The following is a 24,811-nucleotide window of genomic DNA, read 5'->3' as shown; positions in this document are numbered from 1 at the left end:
CACCAGTATTCATAACATGCTTCAAGTATTCATAAAATGTACATGTATATATTTAAGGATGCTTCAAACTAGACGTTATGCTTGACAGACACGTTACTCACCAACCGTAAGCTGTAAAAGGCAGTGCAAATGTACTGCATGAGAGAATGTCTTGCCACATTGCACATTATTGCCTTGACTTTGGACCTGTGGAGCAATTCCCCCACTTTAACATTTTGTATTGTGTTATGAAACAGAACCTGTTTGCTCCATCTTGGCGAGTGGATAAGCCTAGTCTTGGAAAGTAGGCAAAGTCGATCGAATTCTAAGAAGAGCAGTGATTGAACACATTCCGATGGAATTCGTAAAATGTAACATTCCTTGGTGCCCCGATCTTCTTGAAAAGAAGGTCTTGCCTGATGGATTCTGTTTTCCAGAAACTGGTCCAATTCCAGCTTTTATCAAGGGCACGTCCGTTCATACTTAGATTTAATGTCGGCCCTTCACACCTCCTCGACAGAAATGGAAAGTATTCAACACGTAAGAAGAAAGAGAGAGAGAGAAAAAAAAGCAACGCAAGAACTATCAGTTACATAACCTTCACACCTTCAAGATGTGTCAGCCATAAAATGCACATCTTGACAGACTCCTGCAACTTATCAGGTTAAGAACAAAACCAGACAAATATATAAAACTTTTCCTTTTTTTCCTCCTTTTTTTTAACGACGATAAGGCCCCTTTGGGAAACCGAAATATGTTAATAATCATCATCACATGGGCTTTTGGTGGGAAACATTCTGGTAGCCCATGGTACTGTAAAACTACCACGAAAAAAAGAGTACTTCAAAGTATAGCAATACTCACTAGGGACCTGGCGTGACAGGGAGCATTAAATAATCTCTACTTCACACAGGCTGAGAGCAAGATCACTAAAAGAACAGACACGAACCACACACATTGTTCCATGCGGGGTTCAGAATTTAGAGCCCACATTAAATGCACCGGAGAACACAGACACTATGGGCTAACTTACATGCAAGGTGTTTTTAAATGTGTTAAAATGTTTTAAGGCTTATCCATGTTTGCACGCTGAACGCCTGTTAAATACCTGTGTAGCTGCCAATGACCGCAGATAGGGAAGGAGAAGACGAATCATTCTTGAAGTAGCATTAAGTCTTTAGGTGAGCCTTTCTTAATATAGTATACACAAAGGCTTAAAATGGGCCTCGCTTACACTCGCAAATCTGTAACAAGATGCACGCTCACCGCTTTAAAATCGCTAGACTAAACAGAGAAGATTTAATACTGAAAGTTGCCATGGGGTGGTGCACAAAGTTAGTCCCATCAAACGAAACAAAAATAAAGATTCCAAAGATTTAGCAGCAGTCATTGCCGGATTTATCAAAATTCCAAACTATCAATTGATGAGAAACATTCCTACCAAAACTGTCTTGCGTGGCTTTCGCTTATTTCACTTATTTTTATGTGACTGCCAGGATCACAGGAGACCTTAAAAGCCACACACTGGCCTTCCATTGCACATGGCCTGGGCCAGGCCCCTCCACTGCCATTTCTACGCATTGCTCTCCTGAAAGACCTCAGCTCCAGTGCCTGGTCTGCTCTCCCCCTACTTAGAAATGAAAGGCGACCAGGTCACCCATTTATGGCACTGGCAGCCACCCATCTATCCACAGCGAGCCTTTTAATTATGTCCCAGGGTCAGCTCAGCTCGCAGAGGAACCGGCTGAGAGAGAGAGAGAGAGAGAGAGAGAGAGAGAGAGAGAGAGAGAGAGAGAGAGAGAGAGAGAGCTCCAGTAAACTGTAACATATCCACCACCAGAATTAATTAAACTCTCTCGAACCCCTGACCCTGCACGCTGGGGTCTGGCTATAGTTGAGGCGAGAGGACAGGAATGTGTTGTTTTGTGTGTTGGAGTTGGAGCTGAAGTGGGGCTGGACACAGGGGCTTCCTGTTAAGCTATGCCTTCTCAGTGTGAGGGAGATCCACACGAGGAGGCTGGTAGGTCTATCCCCTTTCTTGATTTCAGCTTTGAGGCCAGACCACGGTTTGAGGCAAGGGCATGTGTATGTGTGTGTGTGTGTGTGTGTGTGTGTGTGTGTGTGTGTGTGTGTGTGTGTGTGTGTGTGTGTGTGTGTGTGTGTGTGTGTGTGTGTGTGTGTGTGTGTGTGTGTGTGTGTGTATGTGTGTGCTTGTCAGTGTGTGCGCACTTCAGCAGGAGGATGGACGGGATGCAAGAAATAAACTAGGCGTAGAACTTTTCAAACATAGCTATTAGTAATGCTCCAAGGATCAGAACCAAGAATTCTCTGTAATCTGCAACTTCCAAAAATCACAGGTTTTTTGGGGTTTTTTTTTTGCTGGGAACACACTACGACTTTGATATCAGGACTGAACAGGAAGGGAAGGAGAAAGAAAAAGAAGAAGAAGAAGAAAAAAAGAATCCATGCAGCTCCATGTGTTTCCTTTTAAAATCATACAGACATCTTTGGAGCATATGAAGGAGTGAGTGGAGTGACCACTGGCTGCCTGGACCCATCTGTAGCACCTGGGGCTGGACGTGTGTGTGTGTGTGTGTGTGTGTGTGTGTGTGTGTGTGTGTGTGTGTGTGTGTGTGTGTGTGTGTGTGTGTGTGTGTGTGTGTGTGTGTGTGCGTGCGTGAGAGAGAGAATGTGTGCATGTGAGAGAGAGTGAGTGTGTGCGTGTGTGTGTGTGTGTATATGTGTGTGTGTCTGTGTGTGTGTGTGTGTGTGCGTGCGGTTGAGTGGGGTTTGTTGATGCTACGCTGAGTGGGGAAAATAAAGTAAAGTAAGGAGCCCCATGCACGTGAGGAGGTGTACAACTAAGACTCCTTCTCCCCAAGTGGTTCTAATTACTGTAGACGTCTGAGCTGCGAACGCTACCGGAGAGGGCAATGCAGGGCCGGGCACCCCCACTATGCACACACATGCAAGCATGCACACATCCAAACATCCATGCAAGCACACACACGCACGCTCACGCGAGCACACACACACAGGCGCGCGCGCGCACGCACGCACGCACGCATGCATGCACGCACCCACACACACACACACAGACTAAAGACTAAAGCTGCATTGCCCTTTTTGTCACAGTAAAGAGGTGAAATGGCTGAGCAGTTATGGGCCTGATTTATTGAACAAGTCTGGCCTCTCTCTGCTCCCCCACAGCCCAACCACTAAACCTGCTAAATGACATCCAGTGGCCCTAGCCAACTTACCATGCATCCTCATCAAACTCTAATTTATTATCAACAGGACAGGACAGCGAGGTCATTGCCCTGTCTTGTGGTATTATATGGAGAATATTGTTGTTTATTCAAAACAGACCAGAAAGTTAAGTTTGTAGTTGCAGGGTTTTCTTTAGAGGTTTCCCAATGTTTGCAACCTGAAAGTCTGTTCAAGTCCTGTAGTTGTGGTCCTTGTCAAACAGTAATTTCTTATCATTCAAAGCAGGACAGGTCTCTGTCTGTGCTGTGGTATTACACATACTGAAGAATATGGCCATTCATTAAAGACAGACCAGGTAACACACAAAAAAATGTACTGTGCAGGATGGTGGCCAGAGTAGGTATTGCAACTATACTGCTAATTACCTCTGCCAAGGAGGTTATGTGATCGCCCGAGTTTGTGTGTGTCATGTCTGTGTTTGTCTGTTCGTTCGCTGCTATTTCACTGCCTGCCACAAGGTGCGCGCGGTGAGCACTGAGCACCGGCGTGCCTGCGCCTTTCTCAGCAACAATAAGGAACAGGGAGAGACTCTCTCCTTTGCCGCTAGATCCAATACTAAGTGCATTTCAGCTAAAAAGATGTTCATCGGCAGGCAGCCTTCATCCACAGGCAGCAAACAATCCTGTCAAATTAATTACCACCGGTGCCAAAAAAATATGGAATTTGTAATGTGTGCCATGTTATCATTGCTTTTGCGACAGTGACCACCCTCGCAGATCGTTTAGGTTCACAACGCTGTCGAATTAATTACGTTGTCAAAAATATGTAATATGTGATTGTGTAAGTTTACAATGTTGTTGTGGACTGTGACTTAGGTTCACAATGCTGTCGAATAGGCTACCGTCGCCAAAATAATTTATGACTGTATGTTCACAATGCTGGTAAAATTCATTACATCCCCTTCGTTACATTTAAAGTTAACCCCAAGTTGTTTGCGAGATGGACAGGGATCAGAAAGCCCAACAGCATGCATAATGGCCGAGCACAGGCGAATATTCCACATATGTGTGCCTGCGCCATTCTAAGCAGTAGGGGCCTACGGAACAGGGTGGGACTGTCTCCTTTGACGCTCTGCACCAGTGCTATCAACTTAAAAAGTTGCTCATCAGCAGGCAGCCTATAGACTAGGCTACAACCTCGTTGAAGTTAACAAACAATCCTGTGAAATGATTTACCACTGCCTAAATTATGTGTGAAGTGGAAGTGAACTGTTGTGAGATGGACAGTGACCACCGCAGATCATTTTGGTTGACAATGCTGTCGAATTAATTAGGTAGCTATACCATTGACAAAAAATATGGAATTTGTGGCTGTGTAAGTTTGCAATGCTGGTCAAATGCATTACACCCCCTTCACTAAATTTAAAGTTAACCCCAGTTGCGAGATGGACCACAAAGCCCGACAGCTATGCCAGTGCACTGATTAACAACGGTGAATATTGATCATCCATGGGGGAGGAAATGCCGCTTCAGCCGACGACAGCGCCAAGACCAACCAGTGCCGTATGAGAATGATGCATAGGCCTATACCATCGTAGGCAAAAAAGGCCTAACCCTTCTGTGGTTGTTTCAGCTTTGTTGGTCAAAATCATCACATTCTCTTCACTAATTAGGCTACATTTATTTTAGCGCGTGATCACACGCTTTCAAAGCAGGTTGAATTTGCAAATGACTGAACTGTCATTTTGAACACTTGACACAGGAATATAGTCATTCATATTTGTTAAGTGATTATTTTTGTCTATCATCTAATTATACCATGCCTTGGCGGAGGTAAGTGCTCTCTGGGCACTTTCCTAATTGAAACTGTGTTAATTTTTTTCAAGAATATTTACTTGGTAAGAACCTAATATTTACTAGTATGACCAAAGTACAGTAAGATTTGCAGCTGTCTATTTTAGTACGTTTCTGCCTATGCCTATACAAAATGGTGGACATGGAGAAAAGCCACCTTTACATGTATGAAAAAAAGTGAAATTTTCCCAGTCAAAAGGTAACTTTTGTGAATGGGCAGCATGAATTCGGGAAATAAACTGCTAAAAATATTACACAGTGCCCCTTTAAATGTATAGTTCAAGATTTTCTTTAGAGCTTTTTCAATGTTTGCAACATGAAACTCTGTTCAAGTCCTTGTGTGTGGTTGTGGTCAAAGTCAAACACTAGTTTATCATCATTAGCAACAGGACAACAAGGTTGTGCTATTGCAGCATATATTGAAGAATACAAAGACAAACGCTAAGTTTATAGTCCAAGTTCTGCATTAGAGCTTCTCCAGAGTTTGCAACCTGACCAGCCTGTTCAATCCCCATGACTGTGAGTGGTTATAGGTAAAGAATCAGATGAGCAGAAGAAAAGATAATTGGGAATAAAAGAAAAAGGAAGGAAAAAAACTCCCCTTCTCTGACTGCCATGGGTTGCTGCCATGAACATACCATGGCTGCAGACCAGCGAGCAGTCAGCAGCCCAGCAGAAGAGCGCTAAGCTGTTTCGATGGAGCGCCAGCTGTTTATTTTTTTGTTTTTCAACCCCTTAAGACACGGCTTTATAAATTTGATGTTACCAGTATAGCATTGACCAAGTCGTAGTGCATTACTAAAGGCCCTGTGTTATGTCGTAGTAGTACTATGGTATTAACTTTCAATGACTATTACAGCGTGCCACTGGAGGTACGGCAAGCATTAAGGGGCTACAGAAATATATATGTTAGTCTTATCAAAAAGGGAGTTTAAGGCACTCTTCTCGTGCAAAAATATTCAAACGCCTTCATTTAAATATGGCTATTAAGTTTTAAAACATGAGGGCAGAGGTCTCAAATATATACTGTATTACTTTGGGGTTTGTTGGCCTTTATTCGGTTAAGATGGATACAGCAAAACAAATTGGGGAGAGAGAGAGATGGGGAAGGGTTGGGGAAATAGCTCGGGCCAGATTCAAACCTGGGTCCCCATAGCCAATGTTGCCCGTACATGGTACGGCGTGTACCATGCAACAACAGCACGCCCAAGCTCCAGCTGCTTTGGACCAGGCACCACTACAGCTCGCCGCTCTCCGCAGAGCAATTACACTTCCTTGGGTTGGGAGTGGGGACAGACATGAGCGGAGCTTCATCCATCACAGACAGAAACATCTCTAATTCCTCCTCTACTCAATGGATGAATTGGATGACTGGGCGGATGACAGACAGTTACATCCTCTCTGTCCTTCCAATATTGAGGTTTACAGTTCATTTCATATTGTGGCCAAGAACAGAGCCAGCGAGTGACGGGGAGAGAGAGAGAGAGAGAGAGACAGAGAGAGTTTGCAAGCATGCATGCGTATGTGTATATCTGAGTATGTCTGTGTGTGTGTGTGTGTGTGTGTGTGTGTGTGTGTGTGTGTGTGTGTGTGTGTGTGTGTGTGTGTGTGTGTGTGTGTGTGTGTGTGTGTGTGTGTGTGTGTGTGTGTGTGTGTGAAATACTCTGTGTGTGTTCATTGTGGTTCTCATGGTTTACAGGAACTTCTCTGTCATGTTTTATTGTTTGTTGAAACTTTCTCTCTCCCATGGCTCCATCTCATCCAATCACCAGGTCAAAAGGTTCTCCATTTGGCCAGCAAATGGACCTGTGTTAGGAGTTTCAACTCGGATGGACCTTGGATGATCTTGTGACTTACGCCGCGATTACCGGATTTTGTCAGGAAAACAACTGGTAGCATTGTGCAACACATGCTGGCATTTATGGTCCCGACGTCCAAATGATGATTGCTGTTTATTATTTTTGACCTGCGTTGGATGAGGGCCCTAACAGCGATGAAACAGAGCTCACAGCAGGACAGCCCAGGTTGATTTGGCTCCACGTTTTCAAGTGGAGCTGAGCTTGAGCAGCCTTCATTTGGCTTCAAGTTCCACAGCAGGTCATTATTTACCCGAAGGTTGCATATTTTATTCCTAACACACGTATAAAAAATGACAGAAAGAAAACAAGGATTAGCATAAACAAACATTTTTTTGTTGGTTATTACTCCCAAAAAACAAAACGTTCAAAAAATGACTGAGAATCTCATATGGTTTCAATGACTACATGCACGCCTGGTTTGCCCAAGACCAAGAGTGCCGTGCTCAAAGACACAGTGAGTGAATTTTCACTTGCTCAACACAGTGACAGACAGAACGGCCCTGATCAAAGACGACTGCTGTGTGACAGACACTTTTCTCAGCTCTTTGACTCCAATGTCGACGCATTGGCCTCAGTGATAAACAGCCAGCAAACTAAGTCACTTGCCATGGGAACATGTCAAACTCACACACACCCAGTCCTCATAATTCAAGAGAATGATTGATTCAAGGAGACACAGTACCATGAGGAAATATATCAGGCCCATAATGCTGCCTGTCAATGATGACAAATGAAATGCATTTAAATAGCAGTGGCAGTAGTAGCTGCTACAGCACAATGCGTAACGAGGAAAACAAAGCTTATACTTAGAGGTGCATTTTCACCCTAATAGAAGTTGATGAGCAGCTTTAGAAACATTATTGTTGTACAAGAAAAGAAAAGAAAGCTAGTTATTGTAGTGCTGCTTTAAATAGCAGTTGCACCATTACAGGCCTAACACATAATGACACTGGCTCTCAAAAAACTCATTACCCTGCTTATGTTGAAGTGAAACACAATGGGTTTTTTTGAGTGGAGTAAAACTAACCAAAAAAGTAAATATATCAAACTTGGGTGGAGTTACGTATCTCGCGTCAGTTCTTTTAACCAACACCCTGTCAGAAGTAAAACTTTGCGAGACAGTTAACACTTCACATGGGACTTTTTGAAGCACAGACACACATGCCCTCCCCTACTCCCCCACCACACTAATTCACACATTTTCTCACACTGCCAAAACAGAGATGATGTCATGGTCTGTAAAAGATCAGCAAGGAGGCCGCAGTGAAATCGTGCTAAACCCTCCGACACGACGTCTGGCCCGGCAAGACACAGGATGGAAACAGTGACGCGCCTGAAATCCACCCTCCATCTCGGGTCAACTGTACGTACATTTTATGCATTTGTTTATTTATTTATTCATCCACTTACTCGCAAGGTAAAGCAACACAAGGAGGGCATTTTAGTCGTCACGTGCATGCGGAGAGATATCCTCGGGAGAAAGAAAGCTACTGTAAGTATAAGATGACCTGCATGCACGCAGTGAAATTGCAGACTGTAAAAGCAAGCAGACTGTGCCGCTCGTCTTCCTGTGGGACACTCTCTCTCTCTAGTGGAAGGTTACGATGCTTTAATAGGGGGGCCCATGATGAGGTGGAGCCCCGCTGTGCTGTGCGAGCTACTGTAATGGACCTTAATGGCTGCCTCTCAGTAGCACCTTCACTCAGCCTCTATGCTGCTGCTGTGTGCTGCTGCTGGGAGTGTAATGGGAGCCCAGTACTGTATGCTGCTGCTGCTGCCAAGGAAGCCGACAGGGGGAGAGATGGGGGATAAAGTGGTCAGTTGCTCTGGGCCCACAAAAGCGAGAGGGCCCAGAATTGGATTCTTATTATATTGCACGTATTAAGTGGGTGGGTGGTGGGGGGGGGGTGCTTTCGGATGACTGTCCTGGCCCCGGCCAGCTGTTGGCGGCCCTGGCGGCTGCTGCTGCTGTGTGCGTAATGGGACCCCTCTGTGATCCCTACGGGCGCAGGGCAGTTAGACTCAGGGATGGAGGGATGGGTAAAGGGATGGAGGAGGAGAGAAAAGGTAGTACAGTGTGTAGCAGAGGTGTGTGAGGTGTTTGGAAAAGGTCATGCACAAAGAATGCCCTGACCCTTGCTCCAATTCGCATCACACTGGCACGAAACACAGAAGCACAACGGATCCATACGGTTCAGCTGCATACACGAGAACTTGCAATTTCAACACGGAAAGTTTGCGGCTTTCCCTCAGACGGCTAAGGCACCACACTGTTACGCTATGGGGGCCCAGGTTCGATTCCGGCCCAAGGTCATTTCCCGATCATTTCCCTGTCTCTGTCTCCCACTCATTTCCTGTCACATTCTCGCACTGTCCTGTCTGAATACAGACTTAGTCCAAAGGAAAGCATATAAAAAAGACAGACCTATAGGCCTACTTTACGGTACGGTATGTGCTGGGCCGTGCGTATGGTACAGTTACCTGGGGCAAGCCGTGGTCGGGGTAGGGGCTTCGCACAGACAGGAAGTCCTCGGGAGGAAGCAGCGTCTGCAGCCTGGCGTCGATCTGCACCAGCTGGTCCAGCTCCGAGGGCTGAGGCGTGTAGCCCTCACCCAGCCGAATGGACAGCACACACGCCGAGGCCGAGGAGGCCACTTCCTGTAGAAACCAGGTCACATCAGATGTTGGACCAGGAAGGTGATAATACGTGCTCACAGTGTGTGTTTGTGTGTGTGTGTGAGAGAGAGAGAGAGAGAGAGAGAGAGAGAGAGAGAGAGATAGTAAGTCTGTGTGTGTGTGTGTGTGTGTGTGTGTGTGTGTGTGTGTGTGTGTGTGTGTGTGTGTGTGTGTGTGTGTGTGTGTGTGTGTGTGTGTTAGAGAGAGAGAGAGAGAGAGAGAGAGAGAGAGAGAGAGAGAGAGAGAGAGAGAGAGAGAGAGAGAGAGAGAGAGAGAGAGAGAGAGTCTCTGTGTGTGTGTGAGAGAGAGTAAGTGTGTGTGTGTGTGTGTGTGTGTGTGTGTGTGTGTGTGTGTGTGTGTGTGTGTGTGTGTGTGTGTGTGTGTGTGTGTGTGTGTGTGTGTATCTGTGCGCGCCTGTGTGTGGTATTACAGCCAAACCAAGGTTTAACTACCAAGCAGAATTTACTTTACAAGAAAAGACAAAAAAAACTGTTAACAGTCCATTACTAATCATTCCACATCATTTAAATTACCGTTTTTACTGAAAACACGGCATGATGCCTCCAACATAAGCCTAATTGCCATCTGACCTCGAGACGGTGAGGGGAAACTTCATACACAGAGGAACTTAGTGGAGGTTCCTGTGGCCTACGAGTTAATATCAAACCGATTCTGCAATCAGCAAATTGGGGCTAATTAAAAACGGCTAAAACATTGTAACATTTCAGATAAGCCAAACGAAAGAAGCTGATTGTTCCAGAAGTTAGATTTTCTTGTAAATACCAGCACACTAAATGTGAGTGAATCTTTCCAGTTTTCAACATGATTTGTGCATCCCTGTTAAAAAAATTAACAAATAAATAAAATCACATCAGATAAAGGCTTTGCTTGTTGGTAATGACAACGACAATAAACTTTCATCTCTAGAGCATCAATAGCGACATGCTCTTTGTCAGAGACCGATCTGAAAGCCATACTGTGACGCCACACACCTGGTATGGGTGTATTTTTCCCCCTGAGGTGTTTCTTGGAGAGAGAACAGCGATTCTGATTGCTCCACTTCTTCTCAACTCCACTTTCCTCCACTCTCCACTCCACTCAACACCCACCCCCAGCCCCCACCCCCACCCCCCCACCCCCACCCCTACTTTCCTCTCCACACTCCTACTGTGTTGTCCGAGCCAAGACACCCTGGCTGACGCCAAATATCTGAGAGCTGACTAATCTCTGCCTCTGTTTCACCGAGGAGCGAGGCTCCCGCCAAGCCTCGTGCAGCATGGGCCTGGGCCTGGGCCTGAGAGGAGAGAGCTGAGGGCTGAGAGCTGAGGGGCGGCCATGCTAGAGAGGGGAGGGGGAGGACAAGGGGAGAGGGGGAGTTCTGGTGAGGTCACCCCGCCACTTCTGGGTGAGGTCATTTCTTGTCCCATGGCCCACCACCACCACGAGGATGTCCCTCGTGAGTCCCCTCTGCTCCTCTCTCGCTCTCTCTCTCTCTCTCACACACACACACACACACACACACACACACACACACACACACACACATACACACACACACACTGTTCACACTCCCTCAAAAGTCAAAAGGACCTCAGAAGACGTGGCAGACCCCCACCCAACCCCGAAAGCCCCGAACAGCCCTACACCGGACTCCTCACAACAACCACTCCCCCATAGCTCTCTCTCACACACACACACACACACACACACACACACACACACACACACACACACACACACACACACACACACACACACACACACACACACACACACACACACACACACACACACACACACACACACACACACACACACACACACACACACACACACACACACTGTGCTGCTGAGGCCCCGTGGAAAGGGCTTCTGACAAACAGGGGAAAAACAGGAGCTCGCTGCAGAGCAGAGTATACTGTGTGAAACCAGATGAGGCATCTGGGAGCGGAGCTGATACGAAGCACAGAGTGGAGGGATGGGATGACGAAACCAAACACATCAAACACAGTTAAAGAAGGTGCGATTATACCCTCTTGGAAAATACGACCTGGGACTATATGACTAGCCTGGGCGAGAGCGACTGTTGACTCCGTCAAACAGTCTGGCAAAAGCCAAGATGAATCCGTCTCTGTGGAGGGTGGGAGATGGTCGGATCTTACGCTGCCATTTAAATTCATTGGAGTTTCGAATTCAAAGTAAAACCCATATTGTGCTTTATTAGTATGTTACGATATAGCATCACAAAAACAAACAAATAACAAAACAAAAGTGTGACTATAGTTACCTTAACTAATCAGTAACAGACTTCGCAGGTGAGGTCTGTGTCATCACTCTCAACTGTTTGCTGATTGGCTAAACAGTGAGCAAACCGAGCTGGGAGGCTTTTTCCAGACTAGGTACAGTTCTGGCCTTAGGGCATCTGCCACTGGTCAATAAGACATCAAAATCATTGGTGAATCAAAGTAGTCTGAATGTTAGCATCTTGCACTGGAAATTGGGTTAAAAATGAAATTTAGAATGTATAAAGAATAAAGATAAAAACCCCTAACAAGTTATTTTAAAAATGGACAGCTACAGTACATGGCATGAAAGCTACAGCCAAGCATGATGTTGAAACATGACTGGCAAGCCGTTTGTAGAATACAGGTCGAGGGATGATTGTCCCTTGGCAGCAGAGCAAGCTGCTTATGTGCTGACGTTGCCATCTTCGCATCGGGAAGTGTTCCCAATGCATTTCTCTACAATTGGCTTTGGACTAAGGTGCTCTGTCTTCTCCTATTTAAAAAAGTCTCTGATATTGCTATATCGCAACGACATGCTTTGTTAAAACTAACAGACATGTGGAGAGAGGCCAATGGGAAGGGCCGCTGCCCTCTCTCTCCCTCTGAAGTGTACTGGGGTTAGATTCAATAGGCATCGCAGTCCAATTAAAACACTTCAAATAGCACAGTTCAAGTCGCTCTGAAAATCTGAAAGCAATTTGGCACATAACAAAACAACTAAGAATATACCGAGTGTGACCATGATTGCCTGGCTAACTGCTTAAAGGGTTTTTTTTTCTTCCAGAATGACTATATTGGCCCCGTCTTTGAAACTGACAGCCTGTGAAACTGATAGATGAAAGCAGTGCTCTCAACCGATGTCTAAATTCCCATATCACATAACAATTAGTGAGTCATTGCTGTTTATGCTAAAGTGACACGTAATACTTGTATACATCTAAAAAAATACAAGAAATAGGCCATAAACGTGATCTATCTGATAGATCTCCTAATGGTCTTCCTTGGCCTCCTTAACCCTGTTTGAAGCGTGTGCACGCACACAGTTGAGGTCAAACTAGTTCCTCCCATCATGGGTAGTCATGGGTAAGCAGTTAGGGCCTCAGACTTGTAGCCTAAAGGTGGCCGGTGCGACTCCTGACCCGTCATAAGCCTCCCATCGCCCCCCTTAGTATTAAATGGTAAAATAGACTAATGCACCCTAATGGCAACTAAGCACCGGCCCCTCTCAGCTGTATCTTTTTTAATACCCCCCCTAGGGCTCCCTAATGCCCCTGGGGGGCTGTAGAGCCCCCCTTGAGAAAGACTAAACTAGATAGATGGAGGTGACAAACCTGAGCTATCCAGGGTCCAGAAGAACCAAAGTTGGAACTACAAACAAACAAACACAGACTCATTTACAGTAACAAAAACAGCACAATACCTTACAGTAAGTTGGCCAAACTACCTAATAAACAACATTACTACGTCGTAGTACATCACGAAAGATGTCTTCCTTTAACTGCGATTACGTAACAAAAAGAGGAGAATGGGGGAAATAGCGAATGGAAAGGCCTCATCTGGAAGACAAGCCATCCCACCTGGTTTTAGACAAACACTAACAGGTAGGCAATGTCCTCTCTAAACAGCAAGACACACGGCAAAAAAATAAATCACACTCGTCCTCATCACGATATTCACGAATAACAATCACGTCATTGGGTCTTTGGGTAATCCTTGCCATGACAGACCAAATGGAAAAGTGTTTTGGCAGAAACAAAACATCTGAAGACTAAACACTTTCACGTGTTCCATCATCACATGAAGGCACAATCGATCACATCACAAAGGTCACTGCTATTATAGTCAAGCCCAGTAAGTAACATACTGTGGAGGAGTGACGGCTAAGTAAAACAACACTACTTCTACGTATATGAGGGGAAATTGGGAATGGACCACTTTTATAGTATGTGTCATATAAGAATAGAAAGTAAAATCCATATATGGGCAGTCATGGGTAAGTGGTTAGAGCGTCAGACTTGTAGCCCGAAGCTGCCAGTTCGACTCCTGACCCGCCAGGTTGATGGAGGGAGTAATTAACCAGTGCTCTCCCCCATCCTCCTCAATGACTGAGGTACCCTGAGCATGGTACCATCCCGCCACACTGCTCCCTTGGGCATAAATGCAATTTCGATGTGTGCAGTGTGCAGTGTTCACTTGTGTGCTGCGGAGTGCTGTGTCACTATGACAATGGGAGTTGGAGTTTCCCAGTTGGGCTTTCACTTCACTTCCATATGAATCTCAATATTCATCTTTTCCTTATGGGGACATGGTGGCCACTTGTTAATATGCCAACACGGTGACTATGCTAGGGCCCTTTTCCAAACCAATATTCCCCATCAGCTCACTCTCACTCCCATTCCCATTCTTCTCCTGCTTCCCTGGCCTGATTAGTGTTTAGAGCAAACAGCTGGAGAGAGGCTAAGAGCTGGCAGGCCGCTGGGGGACATGAGCAGTGAGCAGTGAGCAGGCGGTTAAGCAGGGCTGGCCTGGACCAAAAAACACCTGGGCATTTGGCTTAAAGGGACACTGTGTGAGATTTTTAGTTGTTTATTTCCAGAATTCATGCTGCCCATTCTCTAATGTTACCTTTTTCATGAATACTTGCCACCACCATCAAATTCTAAGTATTCATTATGACTGGGAAAATTGCACTTTTCATACATGAAAAGGGGGATCTTCTCCATGGTCCGCCATTTTGAATTTTCAAAAATAGCCATTTTTAGCTGCAAAAATTACTCTACTTGGACCATGCTAGAAAATATTTGTTTATTACTCAGAAAACTTTCATGTAAAGATCAAATTTGGCAATAGGCAGCCCAGTTTCAATGAGCAGCATAGTTGCAGTACCCTTTTTGACCATTTCCTGCACGGTGTCCCTTTAAACTACAGTAAAGGCCCCTCACACACAAGCTGTTTTCATATTATATCCTGTTTGACTCGGTCCACTGTCTACACTGTATGGAAGATGAACCAATAAACCAACCCCCTCTACGGTAAACTGTGGGTCAGTCAGGGAAAAAAAAGGGGGAAAAAAGACAAACAAAAAACAAACAATAAAGAAAAAACAACACAGTAGTAGGGATGGCGAAAATTGAAAAAAACTCTTAACCGGCTACTGAGACTCATTAACCGGTGGTTAACCAGTTAACCGGTAATCTTAAATTATACAACGTTCGCGTGCCTGATATGCACAGACAGCATTGATTTAAAAAATATATATTTTTCACATAAGCCTTTTTTTTTGCTGCGCAGACACGACCTGGCATGTTGCCAGATGGAAAATGTTGAATTATTGTACTAAATCATATTTATGTACTAAGTCATATTTTTGGGGGCTTTTTGGGAGGAAATTATTATTATAATTATTATTATTATTATAACAACCGGTTAACCGGTGGCAGAAAATTTTAACCGGTTAAAGTTGATCCGGTCAACTATCGGCTAAACAGTTACCGGTTAACATCCCTACACAGTAGTATGGGGGCATAGGGACTGTCGGCCCACCAGGGACATGCTCTGTATGCCAGATTACCAGTCCGGCCCTGCGGTTACGGGTGTGCAGCAGAAGTGTCCGGAAAGCCACATTGGCAATCGGAAATAACAGGCCTGCAAGCACTCAAGTCATGTGTGTGCACACAATTCAATGAGCCACTCACACAAATGCATGTGCACAGATACAGACACAGACACAGACACAGACACAGACACAAACACAGACACACACACACACACACTTTGTCACTCGTATACACAATTCCGTTGGCCAAATGTGATTAAAACAGAATGCCTCACCACATCAATTAGACTCAACTGATGGAGTTTGGCACTCACGCTGGTTTGACAAAAAGAAAAAGAGAAAATGCCTTCCTGTCAAGCGCAGGGTTTCAAACTAAATACTTCACGATATGACGCTAAAAAAAGTCACTTTTTTTGCTCCCACTGTCATGAGAAGCTTTGAAGTGCGGGAGACAGATTGGACATGAGAGGTTAGCGATGGCGTGGCGCCACAAAGCACTGACAGATTAAGTGTTGTTCAAAGGCCATCGTGACCGTGGGGCTACAGCATGTCTGGGTGCTACTGTGAAGGATGAGTGCAAATCAACTGAGCTGATGGCTCGCTCTTTCCCCATGTGAGTAATGCTCAATCTTGACTTGTCGGGTGCTTAAACTTGCTCCGCACATCTCTGACACGCAGACAGAGAGAGAGAGAGAGAGAGAGAGAGAGAGAGAGAGAGAGCTAAGGAAAGTGACAGAATAAATGTTTGTAATAAATACCAACACCACATACCATGCTCCACGCACACACGCACACACACACACACACACACACACACACACACACACACACACACACACACACATGTGCACACACACACACACACACACACACACACACACACACACACACACACACACACACACACACACACACATTTATGTGAACACGCACGTGCACACACATTCAAATTTCTCCAATGCATGTCAATAAAAATTGGGAGGGATGCATGTCAGAAAATTACCACACACCCACGCACACAATGATGCAATGGACGTCTGTAAAAACTGGGATGCATGTCAGTAAACTTTGCCAGCACAGCCCCCTCAATGCTCCAATGCGTTAGGTGTGTCAGAGGTGCTGGGTTCAGGCTGAGCATGTAAAAACCACCCCCTCAGACAGGGTGGATGTGCTCAACTCTTGAGCAATAAAGTCTTTTGCGCTGACGCTCAGGACATTATTTTGCCAAAGTCTGTCTGCCTTGAACATAAAAAGGAAATATTAGTTGAGAGGAGGATGATTTTTCATGCTCTTCAATATAATATAAAATCTCCCCTTGGACGTTGCGTGTCAGCAATCAAAACCGGACATGTTGTTTCAATATTTCAGATAAGCCCAAAGCAATCAGTCAAATGAAAGAAGGCGGTATGTCCATAGGGAGCTGTACTGATAATTTGTCTTGCTGATCCTCAAACTAAGCCCTCCGAAACCTTGTCAGACACTCTCCACTTCACTTATTAATCAATCCCAACTCTAATTCTTGTCCCAGAGGTTAAGCGATGATTCTTAACATCCTCTCTGGTCCTGCCTAATAGTTTGAGATGACGGGTGGGGGAGCACACAGTCCTTACCCCACTTCCATAGACATACAATACATGACTTTATGTGTATGCCCACTCCCTCAGCTACCTCCAGCCCTTTGTGTCCACAGGGAGTAAGCTCTGCCTGCAGTAGCTGGTTTGCAGGGGTGAAAATCACAGCCTCCATGACGATATGATACGATATCAATTTTTTAAGGCAGCGATTCGATTATTTTTGGACCCACGATAAGATACAATACGATTCGATCGTCGGCCGTAGGATTGATGCCTCAGTAAAAATCGATTACTATTAGGCTCATACGACTTTGATGTGCTCGATCGACGTTGAGTGAGAACTTGTTGTCAGGATGTGGGTGGTGTTAAGCACAGCACATTTAAAGTCCACCACAAATATGCACGAGACGATGAGCCCGCACCAGTTTGATCTACTAACACACCACCTGTGAGGTGTGGGGGGACAGGTGGAGAGGAGGAGCTGAATTGGGAAGCAGTGCAAACTGGAGTAGGCGCATGACAAGGCATGAGACAAGATGCATATACACATGTGAGTGAGTTGTTGGCCAACCAGTTCATGGGCGTGTGACCAGTCGGAGGCGGTCTGCAGACGAGCATCAACAAGGGATAAGCAACAGCAGGGGTTGCAAGGTCCGACTGCAGTCGCATTCATCTCGCGATAGTTTGTGACATGTCACTTGGTTGGCGCAACATGACTAAAATTTGGTAAATTGGACAGGAAATCTAACCATCATGCAACATTTGAAAGCAGAATGCATTGCTGTCTGCATGCGCATGTAACTGTTGCGGTATCTGGATCGCGCCTATTTGCACCCCTACTAATGGGTTTACACCCCTACTAGAGCGTGGTTTGGGGCAGAGCCCTCCAGAGCTCAGCCCCCTTTTCCCAGGGGTGTAGTGGGCGCAGTACACGGGGGTACGCAGTCCACCCACTTCTCCTGAAGTGAGATTTAAAAAAAAAAATGTTCTGCCCATGTTTGAATACAAAAAGGAATGATCACATAGCAGTATTGCAGGTGATTGACCAAACAGATGAAAACGGAGAAGCAATGACGGTAGACAGTTGGGGGGTTTGACATGATAAGTTGCCTTATTATTTGATGACGTTAAAAATCGCATACACCCACTTTAAAAATCCCCACTACACCACTGCCTTTTCCTGACTTTCCTGAGCTGGGGCTGGGCTTCTTCTGCTCAAGTATTGCAGTAATACTGCACAGTTAAGTGAGATACTGACAACTGTGAATAAAGATGGGCTCCATCCTCCTTACAAATGTTTGTAAAGACATTTTCTCATTTTCAAACAGGATGGTAAATGAAGAATAGTCCCCCAAAACTTGTTTTGGTTAGGCTGATAGTGGGGAAACTTAATTGTTTTCTCCACGGAGGCGGGGCATCAGCAAAACATGAGACCACAAGCCCAAGTGGAGGTTGCATATTGGAATGCACCCATAGCCTGTCTGAGATAAAGCTGCAACTTTGAACGTCTCCAAATGTGTTACTTTTCTAAGCTTGTGTGGTATCGGATGCGATACCAAGTTACGGCTTGTTGGTTTGGGGTGCCTTGAGATTTTTCATGAATTGAAAGGGTGCCTCGCCTAAAAAAAGGTTGAGAAACACTGGTCTAGAACTTGTTTAAGTGATAAACCTGGCTAGGTTAACCTGCAGGACGTGGTGAATCTGCTAACAGATAGCCCACAGATGTCATTTAGATACAAAAATAAGGACCCCAGGCACTTGTATTAGATGACTTACCACTACCTCTCAAGTTAACTAAACCTTGATTACTCCTTAGCCAGGTTCTTGGCATACTCACCAGGCAGGATCGCTGGCTAGTTGGCAGGGCAATTGGATTGCTGATTGGATGACTGACTGTCTTAGGCTGATTGGTTAGCTGGCTGGTTGGCTGTTTGAGGAATTAGCCCCATACGACTTTGTTGCTGTCGACCAACATTGACGAAGCACGTGAGCGAGAACTTGTTGTCACGATGTGGGTGTTATTAAATACAGCGCATTTAAAGTCGGCCACAAATATGAACGAGACGATGAGCTTGCACCAGTTTGCTCTACTAACACACCACCTGTGAGGAGTGGGGGGACAGGCAGTGAGGAGGAGCTGAAGTGGGGACCTGCGCAAACTTGTGTAGAGGTGTGAGACAAGACTCATATACACACGTGAGTGAGTTGTTGACCAACCAGTTCGGCGCGTGAAGTCGGAGGCGGTCTGCAGACGAGCGTTGAAGGGGATAAGCAACTGCAGAGGTTGCAAGATCTGACTGCAGTCGCATTCATCCCGCGATAGTTTGACACCATGTGACATGTCACCTCGTCAACGCAACATCACAGAAATGTTGAAGTTTGACAGGAAATCTAACCGTCATGCAGCATTTTCATCCAGAGTGCATTGCTGTCTAAATGTGCATGCATGCGTTGATGAGTAATCAAATGCACTTATTGTCTACATGTCAACCTGGTTGGTTGGCCTGTATGGTACTCACCTGACAGTCTGCAGGGCTGTATTGGTCCGCAGTCTCCTCATCAATGTCCTGAAGCAGCTGGGACAGCCTCTGTTTCTCATCCACAGTCATGGGCACATGGAGCCCTGAGCTCGCCAGCTGCCACAGCACCACAAGGGCCAGAGAAACATCCCTTGAGCAGGTTGGCCTTTTATTTTACATCAAAGTATATAGTATTAAAGTCATTTATTCCATATATACACATTCATACTGAACATGAAAACCTACTCATACACAAAAATACACATTAACACATGTACACACAAACACACAGCCACACAGCCACAGACAGACAGACAGACAGACAGACAGACAGACAGAGACACACACACACACACACACACACACACACACACACACACACACACAAACACACACACAAATATATTTTCCAACATACACACATAGCCCTCCTGGCCATGACCTTCCTCTGATCTCAAAGGAAACCACAAAGACAAAAACATGAAAATGTGATGGTGCACAAGAATTAAAATCCACATGAATGATCGAATAAGACTGACGTAATATGATTTCTAACTCACTTCAATATTTTTCTTCACAAAGTCTTGTGTCTGCTGCTTGCCTGCGGCACTCCCCATCTGTCTGCTGCTGACTTTGCTTGGTTTGTCCCTGTCCTCCTCCTCCACTTTGTCACCTTCCTCCTCCTCATTACCTTTGTCCCCTTTCTCTTGGGTTACGCTCCCCTGGTCATCCATTTTGACACCTTCCCCTTCCACCTTGGCTGTTCTAGCTGAGTCACTCCTCTTACTGCCTGAAAGACAGAAACAATCGATACGTGTATTATTAATACCCCTATCAACCATGTGAAGGGAGAGGGAGGAAGAGTTGCTTCTGTGGGGTGACAATAATAACGTAAAACTTCAGGTGCTCATCCGGTGTCCAGAAGAGCAAATCTTGAGTGCGAGACAGTAGATCCGAGGTACTCTATCTGAAGTGGACTGGATAGAGGTAGAGATAGGTGGACATCAAGCCGACAAGGTCACGCATGCAACGCTCATTAACTTCAGCAGCTTTTCCAAACTGGAGCTCCAGGGCAGTCATGGGTAAGCGGTTAGGGCGTCAGACTTGTAGCCCAAAGGTTGCCAGTTCGACTCCCGACCCGCCAGGTTGGTGGGGGGAGTAATCAACCAGTGCTCTCCCCCATCCTCCTCCATGACTGAGGGACCGAGAGCATGGTACCGTCCTGCCGCACTGCTCTCCAGGGGCGCCACTGAGGGATGCCCCCTTGCACGGGTGAGGCATAAATGCAATTTTGTTGTGTGCAGTGTTCACTTGTGTGCTGTGGACTGCTGTGTCATAATGACAATGGGAGTTGGAGTTTCCCAATGGGCTTTCACTTTTTCAATGCGTGCCCCAAAAAAAAGTCAAAACAAAACAAAGAATGTCACAAAAGGGAAATGTTTGGCCAAAGGGCAAGGTTATTGCTTTCATTAAAAAAATAATTGAATGGTTAAGTTGATTATAGACAGCCAAGCCAAGCCCATATTCCATCCGCATCTGCTAAGAAGAGTCAGTGTCTTAACAGCATGTATTGAATGGTCCATAGGATAATGTCCTACTTCTCTCAATCACACATCATTTCCGAAGTCCGAAGGTCACTGACAATTGCTCCGCTATTTCTGGTAAGCATGCATGAAAAGCATTTGACCAGGAATTAGGCGACGCAGCGAAAACGAATAGAGCGCATTAGTCTTGACAAGGTTACAAATAATGAGTTTTAATGGAAACAATTGCGTCCTTGGAAATCAAAGCGCCCCGAATTTGCAGGCAATTACAGCCTCGCAGATTTTTGGCATTCTGCATGACTGTTTGTTGATGTAATCAGCAAGTGCTTCCACCCCGCACTTCCGAAAGCCGCATTGGCTCACTGATTCCTTACATACCATGCGCTGAAGCTGCTCCCACAGCGGCACAATAGCGCTGCTTCTTCCCCGCATAGCGTTTGCATAGCTCGGAAATCAAAGCTTTGGCCTCATTGTGTTGGCATCAAACGATATCAGCTCCAATCAAGTGCCATTCTGCTGACGAAATTACAGGCAGCATTTCCTAGCCGTTCCTCTTAGCCTGTATCGACTCCTACTCTTCCAAACACCCCAGTGGCCTATAACACATGGCCCCCACTCTATGAGAGAGGTTGGATGAACCAAGTAATCTAGCCAAGGTCATCAATTCACCCTCTTATGCTTTGGTAAATGCACTGCTCTGTGTGATCTGATAACAGACCATGTGTGCTGCTTTGTGATGGGAGTAGTGCAAAAAATGGTACAAAACTTTGGAAGTTTCAGACAGACATGAATGTGCCTCTGGCCCTTTTGAGTCAAACCCACAACTGCAGATGCTCCCGAGATTCAACTAAGCTATTACAGTCCAGTTTATAGCTCCTTTGATCACAACAGCTTTTTAACGGTGCTTGCATGATTGCGACATGGTTTTTAATTAGCAAATGAAACAGACATAGCTCTAATTTTATTGGATGACAGGATAACCTTCCTGTAATCATCCCTTCAGAACCATCTTGCCAACTAGAACACTCACACCATCATCACAATGTGTAGCATCAAAATAATTAATGTTGTGTTATTCTAAAGAATTTGTAATGTCAATGAAAATGTATAGGAACTTTACTCAGTTGTATACATGTCTTCCAGTTGAATGATATGCCCAAACAACTGAACTGCCACATATGCTGTGATAACTTTGTTCCATGCAATGACGTTTTTGAACTCAAGGGTCCTTTTTTTCTGTTCCATGCTCAGACACTGCCATCTAGTGGCTGAAAATTAAGGGTGCATTCTGCACATCATACCCGCATGACGAATATCTCCATCCATACATACAGTATAGGCATCTACACATAGCTAGCTATAGTATGCATACGTGTATAATCTCCACAGCGGTAGGTGAGTGAGTAAATGTGTGTGGCGTCTTACCTTCCACGTGTTCTTCATTAGAGTGTTTCTCATACTCCTTTTCAGGTATCTGTGTCCCGAACACAGGGACAACATCTGGCACCTTACTGGACTCTTGGCCTGGGGAAACAAAAGGGAAAAAAGAAGAAAACTTAACTTGTTTCTTATTGTTATTATGTGATATTGTTTTAATTAAGATAACTATAAAATCACAAATAAGATGTAAGATATAACCAGGACTGTACTCACAGGTAGAGGATGTTAGGGCAAAAAACAACTTTGTGTTTTCAATCGCTTCCCTGCTACCACTTCTTACTGTAGATTCCTTCAAAATAGTTAAAAAGATAATGGTAAATAAATATGCTGTTGGCAAGTTCCTACTTTCTCTATGCACTCCACAGGCTACTATTGCCGTACTTAAAGGTAAACTGTGTAATATTTCTGTACTTTAGTTTCAGAATTCATGCTGCCATTAACAAATGTTACCGGTTTAACAAATACTTACCACCACCATCAAATTTTAAGTATTCATTATGACTTGGAAATGTGCATTTTTCATATGTGAAAAGAGGATCTTCTCCATGTCCGCCATTTTGAATGTTCAGATATAAAAATCTTTAACAGCAAATCTTTCTGTACTTTGGTCATTATTATTTAGTAAATATCCATGAGAAGATTAAAATTGGCAATAGACAGCACAGTTTCAATGAGCAGAATAGTTGCAATACGTACTCTGGCCACCATCCTACACAGTGCACCTTTAACATCTAAATACAATTAGAGACACCAATCAAATAAAAGTGACACATCTGCATAGTCAATAAGAGGGCTGGGGAATCTTTTCCATTTCGAGGGGCCACTTCAAATTCATCCGAGGGCTGTAAAAGTCCTCCAAGGGCCGCACTATGAACACAAACCCCCCTGCACTTTAGGCCTATATTGAAGGCAGCCACCTTTAAAAGAGATCCCATCTTCTCTGGGTCCCCTGAATATAACTTAATTGTATTGCAAATGTATTTTCTAAGACTCCATTACAAAATAAGCTTATGTCATATTTCATGTGAAGCTGCATGTCATTAGAATTACATTGGGGGCCGGGTTTAACGGCCTCAAGGGCTGCTAACGCCCCTCGAGACATAGGTTCCCCACCCCTGGTCTATTAACTAGACAAACCAGCCAAACGGCAGGGAAAAACGTACCTGGTAACAGTTGGTCTAGCACCACACCATTGTAGAAAATCCAAAAGGACACAAAATATGTCCAACAATCAGAGCGTTTTATCTGTGTGTACTTTAATGCCATACCTCCAGTTCCCTCCAAAGTTGTTGGGAGAGCTCTCGTCCTCTCTTTTTCACCTCTTTTTCATTGGAGATCCTCTGTGAGAGGATTTTATCCAGTCTCTCCATCTTTTTGAAGGCTTTCTGCAGCTCCAAATCTTCACACTCTTCCTCTTCGCCATCTGTCTGGGATGTCTCTGCAAACAAGTCCAGAAAATGTTAGATAGAGAGAGAGAGAGAGAGAGAGAGAGAGAGAGAGAGAGAGAGAGAGAGAGAGAGAGAGAGATTTTTTACTAGTAGGCCTAGTAGCCTATATGTTCAACCTTCATTTGCAATAGGCCTACCTTTATCTGAAGGGACTTGTTCATTCGAGCAATCTTCATCGAAACTGTTCTCTGGAAAACGTTTAGCTTGCAGGACCATAGTGTGGACCTAAACAGACAATTCATTTTAATATTTGGACATGTTTTCAAATAGCCTAGGCTACAGGCTGAAACATGTGAAGCAAGCCATAACTTAGGTCACAGCATTCGCACCACCTCGATTTAAAAAAAAAAAGGTCTTGATGGGACTTTAGGCGGTTAGTGGCTTGCTACCTTGTCCTTGTCCTCAATGTCAGAACTGAGAACTTCCAGGGATGTTGGACTTGAACGGCTGATTCTGCCACCCTCGGCTAACGTGGATGTCGACACACGACTTCCAGAACGAGTGCGTTCACTCGAGGCTGGACGAGAAATGTCTTCCAAGCCGCCCCAAGTTATTTCCATCAATAAAAGTCGAATTGTTCCTGCAATATAACCAGGTTTATAATCGAACAACTACAAATCGTCTATTTAAGATGAGATGAAACATGACCCAGAGGTTTAGGGAGCTTAGGCTATCATGTCAGTTTTCATTTAGGGTCCGAAAGAACGGGCTATTTCACTGACAGTCGGAGTTATTTTGTTTGTAACAACATTTCATACATTATCAACCATTAAGTGTAGCTCAAAGTTACCTGATCGATTATAATTCGCATTTCTTCTGCCTACTTCCACCCAATGTTTACACTCCAACTCTGTAACCAAGTACGCTG

General features: G+C 44.9%; 1 protein-coding gene across 1 annotated transcript in view; it reads right to left on the bottom strand.

The window, feature by feature from the left end:
• The window catches only part of fsip1 (fibrous sheath interacting protein 1), an 85,584-nt gene extending 60,773 nt beyond the window's left edge, over positions 1 to 24,811 (bottom strand). The window contains exons 1-10 of the mRNA XM_063184069.1: positions 24,734 to 24,811; positions 24,333 to 24,523; positions 24,081 to 24,168; positions 23,758 to 23,933; positions 23,659 to 23,673; positions 22,709 to 22,784; positions 22,481 to 22,579; positions 20,072 to 20,301; positions 19,512 to 19,628; positions 9,383 to 9,559 (exon numbers count right to left, since the gene is read on the bottom strand). Of these exons, the coding sequence (XP_063040139.1) occupies positions 9,383 to 9,559; positions 19,512 to 19,628; positions 20,072 to 20,301; positions 22,481 to 22,579; positions 22,709 to 22,784; positions 23,659 to 23,673; positions 23,758 to 23,933; positions 24,081 to 24,168; positions 24,333 to 24,503 (1,149 nt within the window). The 5' untranslated portion in view covers positions 24,504 to 24,523; positions 24,734 to 24,811. The remainder of the gene's footprint in view (positions 1 to 9,382; positions 9,560 to 19,511; positions 19,629 to 20,071; positions 20,302 to 22,480; positions 22,580 to 22,708; positions 22,785 to 23,658; positions 23,674 to 23,757; positions 23,934 to 24,080; positions 24,169 to 24,332; positions 24,524 to 24,733) is intronic.

This window comes from Engraulis encrasicolus, chromosome 19 (assembly GCF_034702125.1).
Source record: "Engraulis encrasicolus isolate BLACKSEA-1 chromosome 19, IST_EnEncr_1.0, whole genome shotgun sequence".
Classification (NCBI taxonomy): Eukaryota; Metazoa; Chordata; class Actinopteri; order Clupeiformes; family Engraulidae; genus Engraulis; species Engraulis encrasicolus.
The sequence above is the reverse complement of the archived record's forward strand: the minus strand, read 5'-3'. Positions and strand labels throughout refer to the sequence as shown.